The sequence below is a fragment of the Caretta caretta genome, chromosome 7 (assembly GCF_965140235.1).
Source record: "Caretta caretta isolate rCarCar2 chromosome 7, rCarCar1.hap1, whole genome shotgun sequence".
In the NCBI taxonomy this organism is placed as follows: Eukaryota; Metazoa; Chordata; order Testudines; family Cheloniidae; genus Caretta; species Caretta caretta.
The window spans coordinates 990,644-1,010,460 of record NC_134212.1 but is presented as its reverse complement, the minus strand read 5'-3'; the positions used below and the strand labels follow the sequence as shown (position 1 = coordinate 1,010,460).

Sequence of the window (19,817 nt, the reverse complement as noted above, 5' to 3'; positions counted from 1 at the left end):
ACTAGTGCGGGGGGGGAATAGTCTTGGATGCTGCCCCACCCACGGGGCTTGCTCACCCCCCCCCCCAGTGGCCAGCCCCATCCAGTAGCCCCACACATGCTGAGCTGCCCCAGACCAGGCGCCTGTAAAACCAGGAGCCCCTATGGGCTGGGGGAGGGGGGGAGGGGTCTGGGCACAGGGCTGTGTCTCTCTGGGGGCAGGGTGAGGCTGTGCTTTTGGGGGGGTCAGTCTCTGGGGGCAGGGCAGGGCTGTGTCTCTGGGGGGGGCCTTTCTGGGTTTGCTAGGCCCAGGGAGACCCATCACAGGGCCACTCAGCTGTGTGCCACCCAAAACATCTTTTGCCCTGGAACACCAGCTCCCCGGCAGCCTGGCTCTGACTGCCCCCCCACCCACAGCACCCCAGGGCCTCCTCCTTGCTCCCCCACCCTAGGGTGCAGGGGAGTTGCACCCCACTCTGCCATGCCTGGACCCCAGGCTGCAGCCCCCCCCCCCCCCCGAGCCCAAGGACCACAGCACCCAGCCGGGCATGAACACATTTATTTTCCCGAGGCAGACAGACAAACAGCCATGCCAGAGCCAGACAATGCAGCAGCCCTGGGCATGGACGAGGTTGGGGCCCGCTGGCCTGTGCCACCCCCACTGACAGCACAAGGAAGGGGTGGGACAGAGTGAGGATTGGGGGGAAGCAGCTGGGCCTGGAGTGCACCCCCCTGCAGTGGAGTTGGGGCTCTCAGTTCAGAAAGAAACCAAGCTGGGGGGAGAAGGGGGCCCAATTCTGACTTGAGGGGGAAGCTCCTCGAAGACCCAGGGCTGCCATGACCAGCCACCCCCCACCCGCACCCCACTGCCCCTTGTTTTCCATCCCCCATCACTGCACTGCTGGCCTCCCCAAGCCCCAGCCCAGTGACCCCATAAGCTCTGTTAAACAGGCTCCTCCTGTGCACCCCACCAGGCTTCAGGTCAGGGCTGAGGGCAGGGCCCAGCCCCAGCCCCAGCCCACACTCCGCAGGCCCAAGCCTTCTCTTTGTCAAAGCACAGGTGGATCCCTGCCTGGTGCAGATGCCTCGAGCCAGTGCTTGTTGCCTTTGGCTGGCAGGATGCCCACCCCAAACATGCAAACACCTCCTCTCCACCCCAGAGCAGCATGCCTGTGCCCCAGCGGCAGGCGTGAGGCAGGGCTTGTTCTTGGTTATACACCCCCCTGACTGGTACAAATGTCATCAGTTAGCTCTTACCATTAACCCAGAAAAACTAATCACCATTTTTTAAATTGTGATTAATCACACTATTAAACCATAGAATACCAACTGAAATTTATTAAATATATTTGGATGTTTTTCTACATTTTCAAATATATTGATTTCTATTACCATGAATTGAATACCACCGTTACCCACCCTCGAAGCACGAAGGAACATATGAATCTTTAGTGCATCTGGCACATAAATATCTTGCAACACCGGAGAATACACTGCTCACTTTAATTACAAATATTCACATGGTAAAAATGATAAACAAAAGAAAGTATTTTTCAATTCACCTCATACAAGTACTGTAGTGTAATCTGTATCATGAAAGTTGAACTTCCAATGTAGAATTATGTACAAAAAGTGCATTCAAAAATAAACATGTAAAACTTTAGAGCCTACAAGTCCACTCAGTCCTACTTCTTGTTCAGCCAATTGCTCAAACAAGTTTATCTCCTGCAAATGTAAACAATGCTGCCCGCTTCTTATTTACATTGTCACCTGAAAGTGAGAACAGGTGTTTGCATGAGACTCTTGTAGCTAGTGTTGCAAGGTATTTAGATGCCAGATATTTATATGCCCCTTCAGGGTTCAGCCACCATTCCAGAAGACATGCTTCCATGCTGATGACACTCATTTAAAAAAAAAAAAAAGTTCATTAAATTTGAGACTGAACTCCTTGGGGGAGAACGGCACATCTCCTGCTGTTTTACCCGCGTTCTGCCGTATAGTACATGTTCTAGCAATCTCGGATGAGGACTCAGCACGTTCGTTTTTAGAACACTTTCACAGCAGATTTGACAAAACGTAAAGAAGGTACCAATGTGAGATTTCTAAAGATAACTACAGCACTCGACCTACGGGTTAAGACTCTGAAGTGCCTTCCAAAATCTGAGAGGGATGAGGTGTGGAGCATACTTTCAGAAGTCTTAAAAGAGCAACACTCCAAAATGTGAAAACTACAGAACCCAAACCACCTAAAAAGAAAATCAACCTTCTGCTGGTGGCATCTGACTCAGATGACGAAAATGAACATGCGCCTGTCTACGCTGCTTTGGATCGTTATCAAGCAGAACCCGTCATCAGCATGGACACGTCCTCTGGAATGGTGGCTGAAGCATGAAGGGACATAGGAATCTTTAGCGTATTTGGCAAATATCTCGCGATGACAGCTACAACAGTGCCATGCAAACACCTGTTCTCACCTTCAGGTGACCTCCTGCAAATGTAAACAAACTTGTTTGCTTGAGCGATTGGCTGAACAAGAAGTAGGACTGAGTGGACTTGTAGGCTCTAAAGTTTTACATTGTTTTATTTTTGAATGCATTTTTTGTACATAATTCTACATTTCTAAGTTCAACTTTCATGATAAAGAGATTGCACAATGGTTCTTGTGTTAGGTGAACTGAAAATAACACGGCTGATACTCTGAAACCTATTTCTTTTGTCTTTTTACAGTGCAAATATTTGTAATCAAATATAAAGTGAGCACTGCACACTTTGTATTCTGTATTAAAATTGAAATATATTTGAAAATGTAGAAAACATCCAAAAATATTTTAATAAATGATATTCTATTAACAGAGTGATTAATTTTTTTTTTTGCTTGACAGCTCTAGTGCTAATGGATCTAGGCTGCAGGGAGTGTATTCATACTAACCCCCTTCACCCCTCCGGTGCCTGGCCCTTCAGTGCTGGAGGGTGGAGAGGGCACAGGCATGCCCAGGGCCCTGAGCAGCACCAGAGTGAAGTGCTGGGCCAGGCCTTGCAGATCAGGGCACCCATCTCAAACTGTTGCTCCTGGGGCAATCACTGTGGGCTAGGCCGCAGCCAGCTGGCCCCACTCCCCAAACCCCACCCAGCTCCCACAGGACCTGGGGGCAGTCTGATGAGCAGGCCCTATGGCTGGTATTAAACCTGCTTTTCTAGGGTCGGGGGCCCCACCTGGCACTCAGCCAAGACCAACCCTCACTTTCTCCAGTACTGGCTGGGGGTCATGAGGCCACATGTGCAGGGGCAGGGCAGAGCACTCTTTAAAAGCCCCCCTCCCCCGGGGCAGGTGCCCACCCTTCCCAGACTCCAGGAGTGGCCACTACATCCGGTCCTGCCTCGTGGGCCCCAGGCACTGCCAGATGGTGAGCTCCTGGCACTGCTCTGCTGCCCCCAGAGAGAGCAGAGCCCCAGGAGTCAGGGGCCTTGTGCTGAACAGGCCCAGTGCTGCTGTTCTCAGCTAGCCCGGAGCCAGCTCCTAGCCTTGCTGGATGCTCAGCTCCACCGCGACTTGGCCCTGCCCACAGGCTCCCATCCTTGAGCAGGGACCCCGCTCCTGTATCCCACCCCCAACGGGGCAGGGCAGGCTCCAGCCAGGGATACAGAAAACCAAGGTCAGTTCCCAGTCGCTTCCTCTGCCTGGGCCTCTGTCCCCTCAGTGCCCACGAGGGCACCTCCCTGCATTGCTGGGCCTGTAATTATGTTTTACATGGCAAGGTGCTCCACCACCACGGTGACAGGTCCCCAGACCGAGGCTCATGCCAAAGGGACCACCTGGATAGATACTGAGGCAGGAGCCTCTGTTCAGCTGATTCAGCCACATGGTGAGCAGGATCTCGGTCCCCTGCTGTGTCCAACCCAGGGACACCCCCACACCAAACAAGGGCAAGTTAGAAGAGGAGGTCGCTGGGGAGGAGTATCACAGCCCGGCTCTTCCTCCACATAAGGACCCTTCATCCTCACCCCCTATGCAGCAGACATCAAGATCCTTGAGCAGAAGAGATGCTGCAGACTGAGATCACAGCTGTGCAAGGGAAGGCTCAGCAGCAGCTTGACATTCACCCCCCTTTGCCCAGGGCGCTGGCCATGCACAGCAGTAGGGCCTCCGGGAGAGAGCAACCCACAGCAGAGTCCAGCACGCTCCTCTCCACAGGTACACACAGGCACACTTAACGCTCACCCTGCCAGGCCACATCCTCCTCCTCCTACCAGCGGGAAGTGCAGGCGCAATGTGACGGACAGCAGCGCTTCACCTGGGCAGGATCACGGTCCCACAATGCCCAGCTGATTTCAGTCAGTGGAGTCTGGCCTGATCCCCAGCAGCCCCAGGCTTTAAGCCTCCGTCTCATGCAGTGGTTCACACTCCAGTCAGTCCCCACAGTGACTCCTCCTTCATGCCTTGAAGGGCTCTGGGCAACCTCAAGATCCCCAGGACTAGGGACTCCAGCACCCAGGGCCAAAAAGATCTGCCCCTCAGCACCCCACTGTCCACACAGATGGCAGCCTGTTTTCCAGAGCACCTGCATTCACCCTCCTTCCTCAGCCAGGAGCAGGTCGGACATACAGGGCAAGGGCCTCCCGCCCGGCATTTGGCATCAGCTCGCCTACATCTCCCGGGCTTGCTCTGGAACCAGCCAACTGTCTGCTAGTTTGTTTCCAACAGGCTCCCAGACACCGCCAGTCTCTGCCCCAAACACTCCCGCTCCCCACCTCTTCAAGGACTTTCTCATGACAGACAAGCAGCAGTCTCCAGACACCCCTGCCCCCCAGTAAAGTACCTGGAGACTTTGTGGGGCTGCGTTATATTCTGGAACCAAGCCAGCTAAGCTCAGCGCTGCCTCCACCGTCCTCACTGGAGATGCTCAAGGTTGGTTTGTGGCTCTGGCTATTCCCCCTGGGACCCAGTGCACCCGTGGGGACCAGTTCTCAGCACAGCTCTGCCGGCAGGAGCCAAAGCCTCTCCCTCCCTGAGGCAACAGGGCTGCTCACAACCACCAGCGTCAACTGGCTCAGCCGAGAGAAATCAGGAGCCCTCCAGAGACTCAGGGTCCAAGGCCAGAAGGGGCCATTCTATCACTTCCTGACTCCTGTCCAGCACAGGCCAGTCACCCCTGTGCTGGGCCCAGCAGCTTCCAGAGCTGGCCAACCCCTCCCATTCCTGGGGTCAGTCACGCGCCCGACTTCTGATTTGAATGTGTCTGGCCTCCACTGCCAGCTGCCCAGCACCGCCCTCCGTTCCCATCTGCCCCCCTCTAGGGCTGCAGGCAGACACCAGTGCAGACTGCATAGCGCTAAGCAGGGCCCCCCCCAGGGAGACACCCACCCCACCACCACCTGCAGGGCAAATCCCAAACCACACCAAGGACCTGCCTCAAACGACTGGGCCACAAACCATCCTGGGCATATGCTGCACCTTCTGCCAGACTTCCCTGGGACCCCTTCCTGGCCGCTCAGATCCGTGTCCCAGCCCCCGAAGTTCACATGGACCCTGACCTCGCAGCTCTGCCCTGGTGCAGCCACCTCCATTCCCCACGTCCAGCCCTGAGCAGAGCCTTCCACGGCCACACGGCAAGCTCCCCAAGCCCTCCAGGCACAAAGGCAGCCGTGCTGGCGCTCCAAGCCATCCACCACCACTTCATCATCGACGGTCCAGCTCCTCGCAGACAGCACCGCCGCAGTGCAGTCAACAGATGGGAAGACGCCTGCCCGCCTCTTGGCCAGCAGCAGTGCTGAACCCCTAGGATAACCCAGCCACTCTCCATTGACCATTCATCAGCCTGGCAGACTCTCCGCAGCCAGCACGTGGTCAGCCTGAGAGGTCCCCGGAGGACTTGGTGTCAATCCCCCTCTACAGCTGGGGCTCTCCTGGGACTGCCCTGCTCGCCACTGACTGACACAAAACACCCCTATTGCACTCCAGGGCAGGCCCCCGCCGGGGATCCTGCCAGGCCCTTCTCTCATTCCTTCCCCCATCCCGGAGACACGAGATCAGGCAGGCTGCAGTCACGGGAACTCATAGAATCATAGAATATCAGGGTTGGAAGGGACCTCAGGAGGTCATCTAGTCCAACCCCCTGCTCAAAGCAGGACCAATCCCCAACTAAATCATCCCAGCCAGGGCTTTGTCAAGCCTGACCTTAAAAACCTCTAAGGAAGGAGATTCTACCACCTCCCTAGGTAACGCATTCCAGTGTTTCACCACCCTCCTAGTGAAAAAGTTTTTCCTAATATCCAATCTAAACCTCCCCCACTGCAACTTGAGACCATTACTCCTTGTCTCGTCATCTGCTATCACTGAGAATAGTCTAGATCCATCCTCTTTGGATCCACCTTTCAGGTAGTTAAAAGCAGCTATCAAATCCCCCCTCATTCTTCTCTTCCGCAGACTAAACAATCCCAGTTCCCTCAGCCTCTCCTCATAACTCATGTGTTCCAGACCCCTAATCATCTTTGTTGCCCTTCGCTGGACATTTTCCAATTTTTCCACATCCTTCTTGTAGTGTGGGGCCCAAAACTGGACACAGTACTCCAGATGAGGCCTCACCAATGTCGAATAGAGGGGAATGATCACGTCCCTCGATCTGCTGGCAATGCCCCTACTCATACATCCCAAAATGTGTATAACTCACAGCCTGACTGTGCAACTCTTCATCCATCCACCAGGTCCCCTTCCCGCTCTCCCAAGACCCACAGCCGTGTTCTGCACCCAGAGCCCCAGGCTGCACCCGAGGGCTGGCTGAGCTCTGCCAGGAGCCTGCATGCGGAGCTCTGCACTGTCCCTGGCCGAGGCAGCTTGGACTGTCTCAACATGCCACCCCCACACACTCAGTGGGGATCCCACGGCAGGACTCTGGGGCTGATGGGTCCCCGTTCCGGCCCCTGCTGCAGTGCTCTCTTCACATCTCCCTCAGCTGGCACGGGCCTGCCCTGCACCACGGGTGGAGATGTGGGCACGCTCCACGTCAATCGGCCAGCCACCCTCCCTGGTGTCTTTCCTAAAGCTCCAACCCCAGACAGCGTGAGAGGCAACGGGACCAAACCTGTCAGACGAGTCCCTGCCTGTTGCATGGGACAAAGCTCCTGGCCACCCTGCCAAAGGCTGCCGGAGTGGCACCAGGCGGTATCAGCAGCCCGTGCACCCGGACAGCAGCCCCTGTTCCCCCAGTCGGCAGGCTGTTCTCTGCATGGGGGGCCCTGGCACACTGCCCATTGCTGTGCCAGACACCAGGCCCCTGACTGGGCAGATGACATCTTCAGACTGCTGCACTTGGTCTCCTGTGGCCTGCCTGCTGATTGGGCACCGCCAGCGGGAACCACCACCTGCCCTGCAGTCCCATGCGCTGGAGGGGGGGCACACAGGGCACAGCCCCAGCTACACGGCATGAAGCGTTTGCACCGCGAGTGGGATACACATGGACAGAACATCTCCAACGGGAAAGCGACTTTCTGAGAACCCTGGCACAGGCCTGGCCAGGGGGCGCCAGATCCTGCCCTGCATCACCCCACCCCCTGGGGCCACCCAGAGCCAGGAGCCTCCACCGGCTTCCCACCCCACCCTCAATCCTGGGGCCCCCTGTCCCTCAGGCCACTCAGAGCCAAGGACCCCCACCGGCTTCCCACCCTACCCCCGCAGTCCTGGGGCCCCCTGGAGCCAGGCGCCCCCTGCTCCCCATCACAGGGACAGTCCCCAAGCCGGTGCTAAGGGCCTCGCCCTCCCAGGCCCTGTGGTGGGGGGCAGGGAGGAGCCCCCCGCCCAGAACTATCTGCCCTTCAGGAACCCGTCGAGCACGCGGTCACTGCGCTCCGAGAGCCAGTAGCCAGCCATGGCTGCCACCGCCCCGATGAAGATGGCGGTGAAGACCATGTCGCCCTTGGCGGCCAGCGTGGCCAGTGCGCAGATCACCGCGCCGAAGAACATCTGCTGCAGCACCACCACCTCGTCCTCCGTCACCTCGTCAAAAAAGCCCTTTGCCGGGGTGTCTGCGGGGAGCAAAGGGGGGCAGTCAGGGGGTAAAGCCCCAGGCTGGGAACGGCCAGACTGAGTCAGACCCAAGGTCCATCCAGCCCAGTGTCCTGTCTGCCGACAGTGGCCAATGCCAGGTGCCCCAGAGGGAATGAACAGGGAATCATCAAGTGATCCGTCCCGTCGCCCATTCCCAGCTTCTGGCAAACAGAGGGTATTGCTGGGATCACCTCCGGAGCCCTTTTTGAAAACTGGCGTCACTTAGCTCTCCTCCAGTCATTTGGGACAGAAGCGGATTTAAATGGTAGGTTACAGACTACAGTTAGTAGCTCTGCAATTTCACATTTGAGTTCCCTCAGAACTCTTGGGTGATCCATCTGGTCATTTGGTCACTTTGGATGGGCTAGCACCAGCAGGAGAGTGAATTTGTGTGGGGGGGTGGAGGGTGAGAAAACCTGGATTTGTGCTGGAAATGGCCCACCTGTTGATCACTTTAGATAAGCTATTACCAGCAGGACAGTGGGGTGGGAGGAGGTATTGTTTCATATTCTCTGTGTGTATATAAAGTCTGCTGCAGTTTCCACGGTACACATCTGATGAAGTGAGCTGTGGCTCACGAAAGCTCATGCTCAAATAAATTGGTTAGTCTCTAAGGTGCCACAAGTACTCCTTTTCTTTTTGTGAATACAGACTAACACAGCTGTTCCTCTGAAACCTGTCATCTGGTCCTGGTGACTTATTACTGTTTAGTTCATCAATTTGTTCCAAAACCTCCTCTAATGACACCTCAATCTGGGACAGTTCCTCAGATTTACCATCTAAAAAGAATGGCTCAGGTTTGGGAATCTCCCTCTCATCCTCAGCTATGAAGACCGATGCGAAGAATTCATTTAGTTTCTCCGCAATGGCCTTATCGTCCTTGAGTGCTCCTTTAGCATCTCGATCGTCCAGTGGCCCCACTGGTTCTTTCACAGGCTTCCTGCTTCTGATGCACTTAAAAAAAAATTTCCTATTACTTTTTGAGTCTTTGGCTAGCTGTTCTTCACATTCTTTTTTGGCCTTCCTAATTATATTTTTACACTTCACTTGCCAGAGTTTATGCTCCTTTCTATTTTCCTCACTAGGATTTAACTTCCACTTTTTAAAGCATGGCTTTTTGCCTCTCACTGTTTCTTTTACTTCGTTGTTTAGCTACGGTGGCTCCTTTTTGATTCTCCTGCTATGTTTTTTAATTTGGGGTGTACATTTAAGTTGAGCCTCTCTTATGGGTCCCGGACAACGGGAGCTGCGAAGCCAGCACTCTGGGTGGAGGCAGCGCAGAGAGCTTCCTGGCCATGCCCTCGCCTAGCAGCTGAGTGAGGGGGATGTCACTGCTTCCGGGGAGCCCCGCAGGTAAGCACCACCCAGAGCCCCCTCATCCACCCATGCCCCAACCTCCTGCCCCCTCCCACACTCTGCTGGGGGGTGGGGTGGGGAGCACGGGGACTGCCTGAGCTGCCCCAGAGCCAGGTGCACCGGCCACTGCACAAGTCACAGAAAGTCACAGAATCTGCGACCTCCGTGACAAACTCTCAGCCTTATGCATCAGATCCTACCTGTGTATTATCATCATCTTCCATCCTCTTCTCCTTACTAGGACAGAGAATCTCCAGAGAACCGCCCCCACCCCCAGGAGCAGCTTCCCACCCCCCAGCTGCAAACTCCCCTCCTCCTGCTCCCGGGGAGCAACACTGCACCCCAGGCTGGAACCCCAGCCCAGCCCCCAGGGCCAGAAACTCCCACCCCTCTGGGCAGCAGCAACGCCCTCAGCCCAGAACCCCCCACCATGCTCTCCCCCAGAACCCCACCAGGTAGACAGTACCACCCCCATGTGAGACCCCTCCCACCCAGAATCCCCCCAGAGCAGTGACTCCCCAGGGCCCAGAGGGGGAGGAGCCAGGGGGGTCCCTGCAGAGTCTCACCTGGGGGTCTGTCCTCCACGCACTCGCCATCCCTGCGCACATGGCCCTCTGCACACACGCACCGGTAGCTGCCATCCGTGTTCTCACAGACCTCGTGGGCCCCGGCACAGACAGGTTCCTGCACACTGGCACACTCGTCCACGTCTGGCGGAGATTAGAACCAGTGGGGGGTGGGGGGGTGGGGTGGGGGAAGATTAGAACTGGTGGGGCCAGGGGGAAGAGGCTAGAGCCGGCGGGGCGGGGGGGGGGGGAGAGGGAGGTTAGAGCCGGCGGGGCGGGGGGGGGAGAGGGAAGTTAGAGCCGGCGGGGCGGGGGAGAGGGAGAGGGAGAGGGAGAGGGAGGTTAGAGCCGGCAGGGCGGGGGGGGGGAGAGGGAGAGGGAGGTTAGAGCCGGCGGGTCGGGGGGGGGGGAGAGGGAGAGGGAGGTTAGAGCCGGCGGGGCGGGGGAGGGGGGAGAGGGAGAGGGAGGTTAGAGCCGGCGGGTCGGAGGGGGGGGGAGAGGGAGAGGGAGAGGGAGGTTAGAGCCGGCGGGGCGGGGGGGAGAGGGAGAGGGAGGTTAGAGCCGGCGGGTCGGAGGGGGGGGGAGAGGGAGAGGGAGAGGGAGGTTAGAGCCGGCGGGTCGGAGGGGGGGGGAGAGGGAGAGGGAGAGGGAGGTTAGAGCCGGCGGGGCGGGGGGGGAGAGGGAGAGGGAGAGGGAGGTTAGAGCCGGCGGGGCGGGGGGGGGAGAGGGAGAGGGAGGTTAGAGCCGGCGGGGCGGGGGGGGAGAGGGAGAGGGAGGTTAGAGCCGGCGGGGCGGGGGCACGGCACTCACCCAGGCACTTTGCTCCGTCCCTCTGGTAGCCTTTGTTGCACCTCTTGCAACGGGCAGGCCCGGCGCCCATGCAGCCAACACAGGCCGTGGAGCAGTCTGGGGACAGAGCGGGCGTGAGGGCACCGCCAGGCACCCACCCGTCCTTCCCCCGGGGACAAACGGACCCACCTGGCCAGAGCAGAGCATGCCCAGGCCGGGCTGGCCAGGGGAGCCACAGCCGAGGTGCACGGGGAGCCGGGTGCTGCCTCAATCTGCACGGGGCGACGAAGGGGGCTGGGGCCCGCGGAAGGGTCCTTCCGTGCACCTGAGCAATGCTCGGGGGGCGGCGAGCGCAGTACGGAGTCGCATTCCCTTCTGCAGAGAGCAGGGAGCCCTGCGGGGGGCAGCAGCGCATGGATCCTGACCCCGTAGCGCCCCACCCGGGCCAGCCCCTGGGACCGCCCCACCCCCTCCTGCGCCAGGCACTGGGACCCTCCCACATGCCCGCCCCACCCCCCTCCCCTGCTGGGCACTGGGCCCGCCCCAGCAAAGGCCAGGGCACGGGCACGGCCAGGGCCAGGGAGCCCAGTGCTCGCTCCCCACCCAGGGCACAAACGCCAAGGCGCTGCACAGGCCCTGCCCCCGGGGACGAGCTCTGACCTCGGCACTCGTAGGAGCCCTCGGTGTTGACGCAGAACTGGTTGGGCCGGCAGTGCGCCATCTCCGTGCCACACTCATCGATGTCTGCAAAGAGAGCGGCCTCAGGCCCTGGGAGTGGGGCCCACTGCCCCTCACCCCCAGCCCCCAGCCCAGCCCTGCCCCACCCCTTCCCTACGGTCCAGCCCTGCGCCTCACAGCCCTGCCCCATGCCCCACCCCTTCCCCCTGCCCCACGGCCCAGCCCTGCGCCTCACAGCCCTGCCCCATGCCCCACGGCCCAGCCTTGTGCCTCACAGCCCTGCCCCAAACCCCACCCCTCTGCCCCATGGCCCAGCCCTGCGCCTCACCGCCCACCCCATACCCGCCCATCTGCCTCATGGCTCAGCCCTGTCCCTCCACTCCCTGCCCCACAGCCCAGCCCCATACCCCACCCCTCTGCCCCACAGCCCAGCCCTGCACCTCACAGCCCACTCCATGCCCACCCCTCCCCTTTGCCCCGTGGCCTGGCCCTGCACCTCACAACCCAGCCCCATACCCCACCCTTCCCCTCTGCCCAACGGCTCAGCCCTGCTCCTCACAGGCCAGCCCCACAGCCCACCCCTCTGCCCCACAGTTCATCCTTGCACTTCACAGCCCACCCCATATTCCACCCCTCCCCTGTGAACCATGGCCCAGATCTGCCTCCAGCAGCCCCGAACCGTAGCCCTTCTGACCCTCTCCCATTTATATCCCTTATGACAAGGGACAGGGTGCGGAGCCATGTACCTTTCACTTCAGCCCTGCTCTGGGGGGCACAACACCCAGGCATGGGTTAAAGCACACCCAAGGGGTCCTAGGCAGCAGGGCCTTGGCCTCCCCATCCATGTTCTGTTCCACAGGCCCCCACTAGCCCCGCAGGGTCCAGAGTTCTCAGAGGGCAGCGGAACTCACCAATGCACCTGTGCTCATGCAGCGCCCAGCCCCTCTTGCAGCGCAGACAGCTGGAGTCCTCTGGCCCTGAGCAGCGCCCGCATGCCTGGTAGCACTCTGCCAAGACAGGAGAGAGACTGGCCATGAGCATGCAGCCCAGCCCAGCCCCTTTCCATCTGCCCAGGCAAACCCAGCCCCACAGGCTGACAGATCCAGTCACCTGGGGCTCCACCCCGCCAGCCCCAGAGCGGAGCCCAGAGCCAGCTCTTACACAATGGCCAGACTGGGTCAGACCAAAGGTCCACCCAGCCCAGTATCCTGTCTGCCGACAGCAGCCAATGCCAGGTGCTTCAGAGGGAATGAACAGAATAGATAATCATCAAGTGATTTATCCCCTCGCCCATTCCCAGCTTCTGGCAAACAGAGGCTAGGGACACCCTCCCTGCCCATCCTGGCTAATAGCCATTGATGGACCTACCCTCCATGAACTTATCTAGTTCTTTTTTGAACCCTGTCATAGCCTTGGCCTTCACCACATCCTCTGGCAAAGAGTTCCACAGGTTGACTGTGTGTTGTGTGAAGAAATACTTCCTTTTGTTTGTTTCAAACCTGTCGCCTGTTAATTTCATTTGGTGACCCCTAGTTCTTGTGTTATGAGAAGTAAATAACACTTCCGTTATCTACTTTCTCCACACCAGTCATGATTTTATAGACCTCTATCATATCCCCCCTTAATCGTCTCTTTTCCAAGCTGAAAAGTCCCAATCTTATTAAATCTCTCCTCATATGGCAGCCATTCCATACCCCTAATCATTTTTGTCGCCTATTTCCAATTCCAATACATCTTTTCTGAGATGAGGTGACCACATCTGCACACAGTATTCAAGATGTGAGCGCACCAAGGGTTTAGATAGCGGCAATGTGACATTTTCTGTCGTATTATCTGTCGCTTTCCTAATGATTCCCAACATTCTCGTCCCTTTATTGACTGCTGCTGCATCTTGAGTGGATGTTTTCAGAGAACTCTCCACAATGACTCCAAGCTCTCTCTCTTGAGTGGTAACAGCTAATTTAGACCCCATCATTTTATATGTATAGTTGGGATTTTGTTTTCCAATGTGCATTACTTTACATATATCCACATAGAATTTCATCTGCCATTTTGGTTCCCCGACACCCAGTTTTGAGAGATCCTTTTGTAGCTCTTTGCAGTCTGCTTTGGACTTAACTATTTGAGTAGTTTTGTATCTGCAAATTTTGCCACCTCACTGTTTACCCCTTTCTCCAGATCGTTTATGAATATGTTGAACAGTACTGGGCCCAGTGCAGACCCCTGGCGGTCACCACTATTTACCTCTCTCCATTCTGAAAACTGACCATTTATTCCTACCCTTTGTTTCCTGACTTTTACCCAGTTAACAATCCATGAGAGGACCTTCCCTCTTATCCCATGACAGCTGACTTTGCATAAAAGCTTTGGGTGAGGGACCTTGTCAAAGGCTTTCAGACAATCTAAGTACACTATGTCCACTGGATCCCCCTTGTCCACATGCTTGTTGACTCTTGGGCAGCACCATCCCAAGCAGCAGGGAGCAGTGCAGTTCGCACTCCCGCTTGCCAGGACACCCGCACGGTCCCAGCCCAGCCCCACCGGTGCCGTGCCGCACTACATACCAGCACATACCAGGTGGCTCTCGTTCCTGGCTGCCTCATAGTAGCCGTCCGCGCACTCGGAGCAGAAGGAGCCGCCGTAGCCTGGGCTGCACATGCACAGGCCAGTGCCCGCACGCGTCCCCTCGCCGTCACATTTACCATTCCCGCTGCACGGCTGCTGGTGCCCACCAGCACATGCTGCCGGGAGACGGGTTGCTGTGCTCATCACCGGTGCCAGGCACAGAACTTGTCCCATCCCACAGTGCCCCGCACCCACCTCCGACCCCCTGCCCATGGCACCTGTCCCTCTGCCCCAACCCTACCCATGGTGCCACCCTTCAAAGCCCCAGTTCCTGCCCACAGCACACTCCTCCTCCCCCGCCCCGGACCTCTGTCCCCCGTCCCAACCCCTATCCACAGTGCTGCCCCTCCCAGGCCCCAGTTCCTGCCCATGGCACCTGTCCAGGCCCCCATGCCTGGCCTGCTCCTCCATCCCTTCCCATGGTGCCCTGCCCATGGCCCCCAGCCTGGCCCTGAGGAGAGGTGCTCCAGAAGCCAGCAGGGCTGGTGACTCACGCAGGCAGTCAGGGCCATAGGTGCCAGGTGGGCAGCAGACCTTCAGCATGTCCATGCAGAGCCACTGGAAGAAGTCAGGGTGCTGCTGCTGTCTGAGGGAAACAGCAGGAAACACTGTTACCCCCACAGGGGAAGCCTGTTAAGGTAGGTCCTACATAAACGCTGCACCCGGTGCTACCACTGCTGGCTGTGCCCACTGTCCAGGCACCTTCACTGCCCTGGACACGGACATCTGGGCAGGATGCAAAGTCCCCCCCCTCCTCCCCGCACCCTGCTGCCCTGGGCCCTACCCCTGCCCACTCACCTCCATGCAGCAGCTGCCGCCCCAGGATGGGGCAGTGCACAGCCCCTCTCCAGGGAGGTGGCAGCTGGTGGCCCGTGTCTGGATGGGAGTCACCCAGGTACTTGGCCCAGATCACAGTCCCAGTGTGGCACAGACCCTGCTGCTCCTTGCCCCAGTCACTCACCCCTGGAACCACCAGCTCTCCACGTGCTCTTCACTCTGCTCCAGCAGCTGGTGACACGCAAAGTCCGACTTTCCACACACGCTCTCCAGCACCTCCAGCAGGCGCGTCTCACTGCGCAGGAACAGGGGTCAGGGCATTGTAGACACTGCCCATAGCACCTCCCCAGCCCAGGCCATCAGCCCACAGGACCCTCCTCCCCGCCTCGCCCACCGGACCCCATAGCGCTCCCGCAACAGACCAGCAGCCCCCAGGCCCCATCAAGACCAGCAGCCCCCACAGTGCCCTCTTCTCTGTGACAAAGTGGGAGGTTTTTTCTTAATGTTTTGCATGAATCCTGTGTGTGCCTCAGTTTCTCTGTGTGTTACCTCAATGCCTAGGTGGCGGGACAAAAGTGTGTGATTTTTGCTGAGACCCTAGTGGGCAGGTGGGGCTGCCTCTAGCTGTCTGCATGTAGACAATGGCCAAAACACTCCATAACCTGGCAACTGATGGTCTGACAAGTTGGAGCAAAGTGAGAGGTGGTGACCAGGTGACCTGTTTGCCCAGGAAGGAAGAGGAGCCACGGGTGTGTCTGAGGCTGAGCTGGTGGAAGCTGGGTGGGCCATCTCCTGGCTTGGGACTGAGGGGGAGAGCCCAGGGCCCTGGATCCCCACCAAGCTGGATTTTGCTGCAGGTCCCTGATTTCTGTGCTCACAAGCTCTGTTCTACACTGGGTTCCAGACATCTAGCAACCCATCTGCGTCACATGCTGGCTGGGAGTCACTGCTGGCTGCAGAGTGGGGGGCAGGGCATTTTGGGGGTACGTGAGACTCCCCAGAGGTCCTGTCCAGGGGGACTCGCTGCAGGGAGCGAACGGGGCGAGCAGGAGGCTGACCGCTCCAAGGTCGGACCCAAGAAGTGCCGAAGCCAGGCAGGCTCCTTGTCCTGGTGAGTGTGGCCCTGAGGCTTCATGCAGAGCCATTCCCGAGCACTGAGACTGACTCCACCGCACCCACTGGCCCCATAGCAACCCCCCACCCAGACCACCAGCCCCACGACCCAACCTATGGTCTCATAGACCTGCCCCTGCCTGGACCATCAGACCCATAGTGCCCCTCTCCTTCCCTGACCAAACTGCCAGCTCCATAGCGCCCCCAACCAGACTAGCTCCTTAGCACCCCTTTGCCCAGACCACCAGCCTCACAGTGCCCCTCAGACCACCAGCCCCATAACATCCTCCTCCCTCCCATGACCCTCAGTCTCCCCTGACCTCCCCCTTGTCCCATAGTCCCCCCTTGCCTTGACCACCAGCCCTATAGGGCCTCCCTCCTCCCTGACCCAGCCCGCCAGGCCCATAGCACCCCCACACCAGATCACCAGCCCCCTGGTGTCTCCCCCCAAAACTACTGGTCCAGCCCCCAGCTCATGATAGCAGCTGGAGCTCCAGGAAGCCTGCTCTCTGTGAGATCTTCACCTCCAGGGTAGAGCCCCAGACTGGAGGGCGGGGCAGCACTGAGCTCCTGTCCACACACACACACCCCTGTGGGTGAGCTGGGGCAGGAGTCGGGCAGCGCTCCCCCTGCCCATCATGCCACCCGCTCACCTGTGCGCATATTTCGCCAGCTTCTCCTCCTCCCAGGCCGTGTTCCCTCCCCCGAAATTCTCCCGCTCAGTCCGCTCCAGGCCCTAGGGAAGCAAGGGAAGGTCACAGCCCCAGGCCCAGTCCCACAGCAAACCCCTCCGAACCCACGCACCCAGCCCCGCCCCAGCAACAATCCTAGCCCCCTCCCAACCCAGCTATGCCCCATAGCCCCAACCCCACGCTCACTGGGGGCAGTGCTGTGTGGGGAACCCAGCACTAGTGCCCATGGGGGGCACCAATCCTGCTGCACTCAGGGACTGGTCCTGGGAAACACCCAGCCGCCTCCCTCTGCCCCACAACCCCGCACCTTGAGAAAGCTGCTGGCGAGGTCCCGGCAGGTCTGGCAGGGCTCAGGTGGGGAGGAGCCTGTGCACCAAGGGCCCAGCAGCAGCCCCAGCAGCAAGGGCAGGAGCCTTCTCCCACGCAACCCCATCCTCAGGGCAGCGGCAGGCTGGGGAGAGAGCAGCAGCCCTGACACACAGGCCCGGCTAGGGGGCACGGGGCCTGGCACAGCCCTTCCTGGGCAGCCAGCTGGGGCCACGTGGGGGCACGAGGCAGGTCCCAGACGATGCCCCCGAAGCTTTATCCCCCTCCCACCTGTGGGGCTCCAGCACCGAATGGGGGTCGCGGGCCCTCCCCCCAATTCCAGTTCCCACATTGCGCCGCTCCGTAGGAGCTGGGGGAGGAGACCACCTGGCAGGGGGGCCAGGCGGGACTGGGGGGGTGGGGCCGGACTCGGGGGGGCCAGACGGGACTGGACTCAGGGGCACTGTAGGGGCGGGGTGGGGGGGGAGGGCTGGGAGGAGGGCTGAGGGCATGGGGGGGTGGGGCTGGACCAGAGGGGCGGGGACCTGGGGGGGGCTGCGAGGAGTGGTGGGGCGGAGGGGGAGAGGCCAGGGCAGGACCGGGAGAGGACTGAGGGCACTGGGGGGGGCCGTGGGGCAGGACCGGTGGGGACGGGGGGGGGGAAGGCTGAGGGGACAGGGAGGGGCAGGGCTGGGCCAGGGCGGGCCGGGGAGCAGGACCGGGCAGGGGCTGGGAGGAGTGGTGGGGACAGGGGCACGGGGGCTGGGGACCTGGGAGGAGTGGTGGGGCGGAGGGGAGGAGTAGTGGGGTGAGGGGGGGGTCGGGGAGGCTATGAGGAGTGGTGGGGCGGGGGGGAGGGCTGAGGGGACGGGGGGGGCAGGGCTGGGCTAGGGGCACGGGGGCAGGGGACCTGGGGGGGCTGGGAGAAGTGGTGGGGCGGAGGGCAGGAGTGGTGGGGTGAGGGGGGACAGGGGACCTGGGGGGGCTGGGAGGAGTGGGGGAGCGGGGGGGAGGGCTGAGGGGACGGGGGGGGCAGGGCTGGGCTAGGGGCACGGGGGCAGGGGACCTGGGGGGGCTGGGAGAAGTGGTGGGGCGGAGGGCAGGAGTGGTGGGGTGAGGGGGGACAGGGGACCCGGGGGGGCTGGGAGGAGTGGGGGAGCGGAGGGGAGGAGGAGGAGTGGGGTGGGGGGGCCGGGGGCACGGGGCGGGCGGGGAGGGGACCTGGGGGGGCTGGGAGGAGTAGTGGGGTGGGGGGGGCCGGGGGCACGGGGCGGGCGGGGAGGGGACCCGGGGGGGCTGGGAGGAGTGGTGGGGTGGGGGCGGGCGGGGAGGAGTGGAGGAGGAGTGGGGTGGGGGGGCCGGGGGCACGGGGCGGGCGGGGAGGGGACCTGGGGGGGCTGGGAGGAGTGGTGGGGTGGGGGCGGGCGGGGAGGAGTGGAGGAGGAGTGGGGTGGGGGGCCGGGGGCACGGGGCGGGCGGGGAGGGGACCCGGGGGGGCTGGGAGGAGTGGGGTGGGGGGGGCCGGGGGCACGGGGCGGGCGGGGAGGGGACCCGGGGGGGCTGGGAGGAGTGGGGTGGGGGGGGCCGGGGGCACGGGGCGGGCGGGGAGGGGACCCGGGGGGGCTGGGAGGAGTGGGGTGGGGGGGGCCGGGGGCACGGGGCGGGCGGGGAGGGGACCCGGGGGGGCTGGGAGGAGTGGGGTCACGGGGCGGGCGGGGAGGAGTGGAGGAGGAGTGGGGTGGGGGGCCGGGGGCACGGGGCGGGCGGGGAGGGGACCTGGGGGGGCTGGGAGGAGTGGGGTGGGGGGGGGCCGGGGGCACGGGGCGGGCGGGGAGGGGACCCGGGGGGGCTGGGAGGAGTGGAGGAGGAGTGGGGTGGGGGGGCCGGGGGCACGGGGCGGGCGGGGAGGGGACCTGGGGGGGCTGGGAGGAGTGGTGGGGTGGGGGCGGGCGGGGAGGAGTGGGGGGCAGGGCTGGGGGGGGGGAGAGACACAAGCTGGACGCTCAGGAGCGGGTCAAAGCCCCGCAGCGGGGGGGGGGGGCACGCGCGAGAACAGCCCCGCCCGGGGAGCAGCCGCGCGGCACCGGGGGGGGGGGGGGAGCCCGGCGCGGATCCCGCCCCGCCCCCACCTGCCCGGCCCAGCGCGAGCGGCCGATGCTGCAGCCTGCGACTCCCTGCAGCGCCCACGCGCTGCGCCGCGCTCCGCCAATGGCAGCGGGCCCTGCGCAGCAACGTCACCCACCGGTACGCAGCCAATCAGCGCGCCCCGCGCGGGAGGCACCTGTTAACGGGGCACTGCCAGGACCCTGGTTCTCCTCCCTCCCGCCCCTACGGGCCGCCCATTGGCTCCTCCGGCCCGCCAGGCCCCGCCCCTTTCCCATCTCCCTCCCACCCCACCCCCACCCTGGCACAGCCCTGCCCCACCCTGGCCCCACCCCACCCCACCCCACTGGTGGCCAGGCCCCACCCCCACCCGTGGCCCCACCCGTGGCCAGACCCTGCCCCAGCCTATCACAGCCCTGCCCCACCCTGGCCCCACCCCACCCCACCAGTGGCCAGGCCCCACCCCCACCCTGGCCCCACCCGTGGCCAGACCCTGCCCCAGCCTATCACAGCCCTGCCCCACCCTGGCCCCACCCCACCCCACCAGTGGCCAGGCCCCACCCCCACCCTGGCCCCACCCGTGGCCAGACCCTGCCCCAGCCTATCACAGCCCTGCCCCACTCATGGCCAGGCCCCCCACCCCACCCCCAGCCTGCCACAGCCCCGCCCCACCCTGTCATAGCCCCACCCCACTCGTGGCCAGACCCCACCCCCGGCCCACCCTAGCCCCGCTCCACTTGTGGCCAGGCCCCAGCTACTTGCTTCTAGCCCGGAGCCCAGGAAAAGCCAAGGC

General features: G+C 61.3%; 1 protein-coding gene across 5 annotated transcripts; it reads right to left on the bottom strand.

Annotated features, from left to right (window-relative positions):
- Nucleotides 1–519: 519 nt before the first annotated feature.
- CRELD1 (CRELD disulfide isomerase 1) lies at nt 520–19,152 on the bottom strand. 5 transcript variants are annotated; one of them, XM_048856479.2, is made up of 11 exons: nt 19,051–19,152; nt 16,923–17,066; nt 16,577–16,659; nt 14,995–15,105; nt 14,528–14,619; nt 13,973–14,149; nt 12,320–12,415; nt 11,391–11,474; nt 10,752–10,847; nt 9,942–10,085; nt 520–7,997 (listed from the first exon to the last, which is right to left on the bottom strand). In XM_048856479.2, exons 2-11 carry the CDS (start codon nt 17,046–17,048, stop codon nt 7,777–7,779), a joined length of 1,230 nt encoding a protein of 409 aa, XP_048712436.2. In that variant the 5' UTR covers nt 17,049–17,066; nt 19,051–19,152; the 3' UTR covers nt 520–7,776. The 5 variants fall into 5 exon arrangements, with proteins under 5 accessions (XP_048712436.2, XP_074986270.1, XP_074986267.1 ...); XM_075130169.1 differs by lacking the exon at nt 19,051–19,152 and having other exon boundaries at nt 16,923–17,339; XM_075130167.1 differs by lacking the exon at nt 19,051–19,152 and having other exon boundaries at nt 7,827–7,997; nt 13,983–14,149; nt 16,923–17,341.
- Nucleotides 19,153–19,817: the final 665 nt, after the last annotated feature.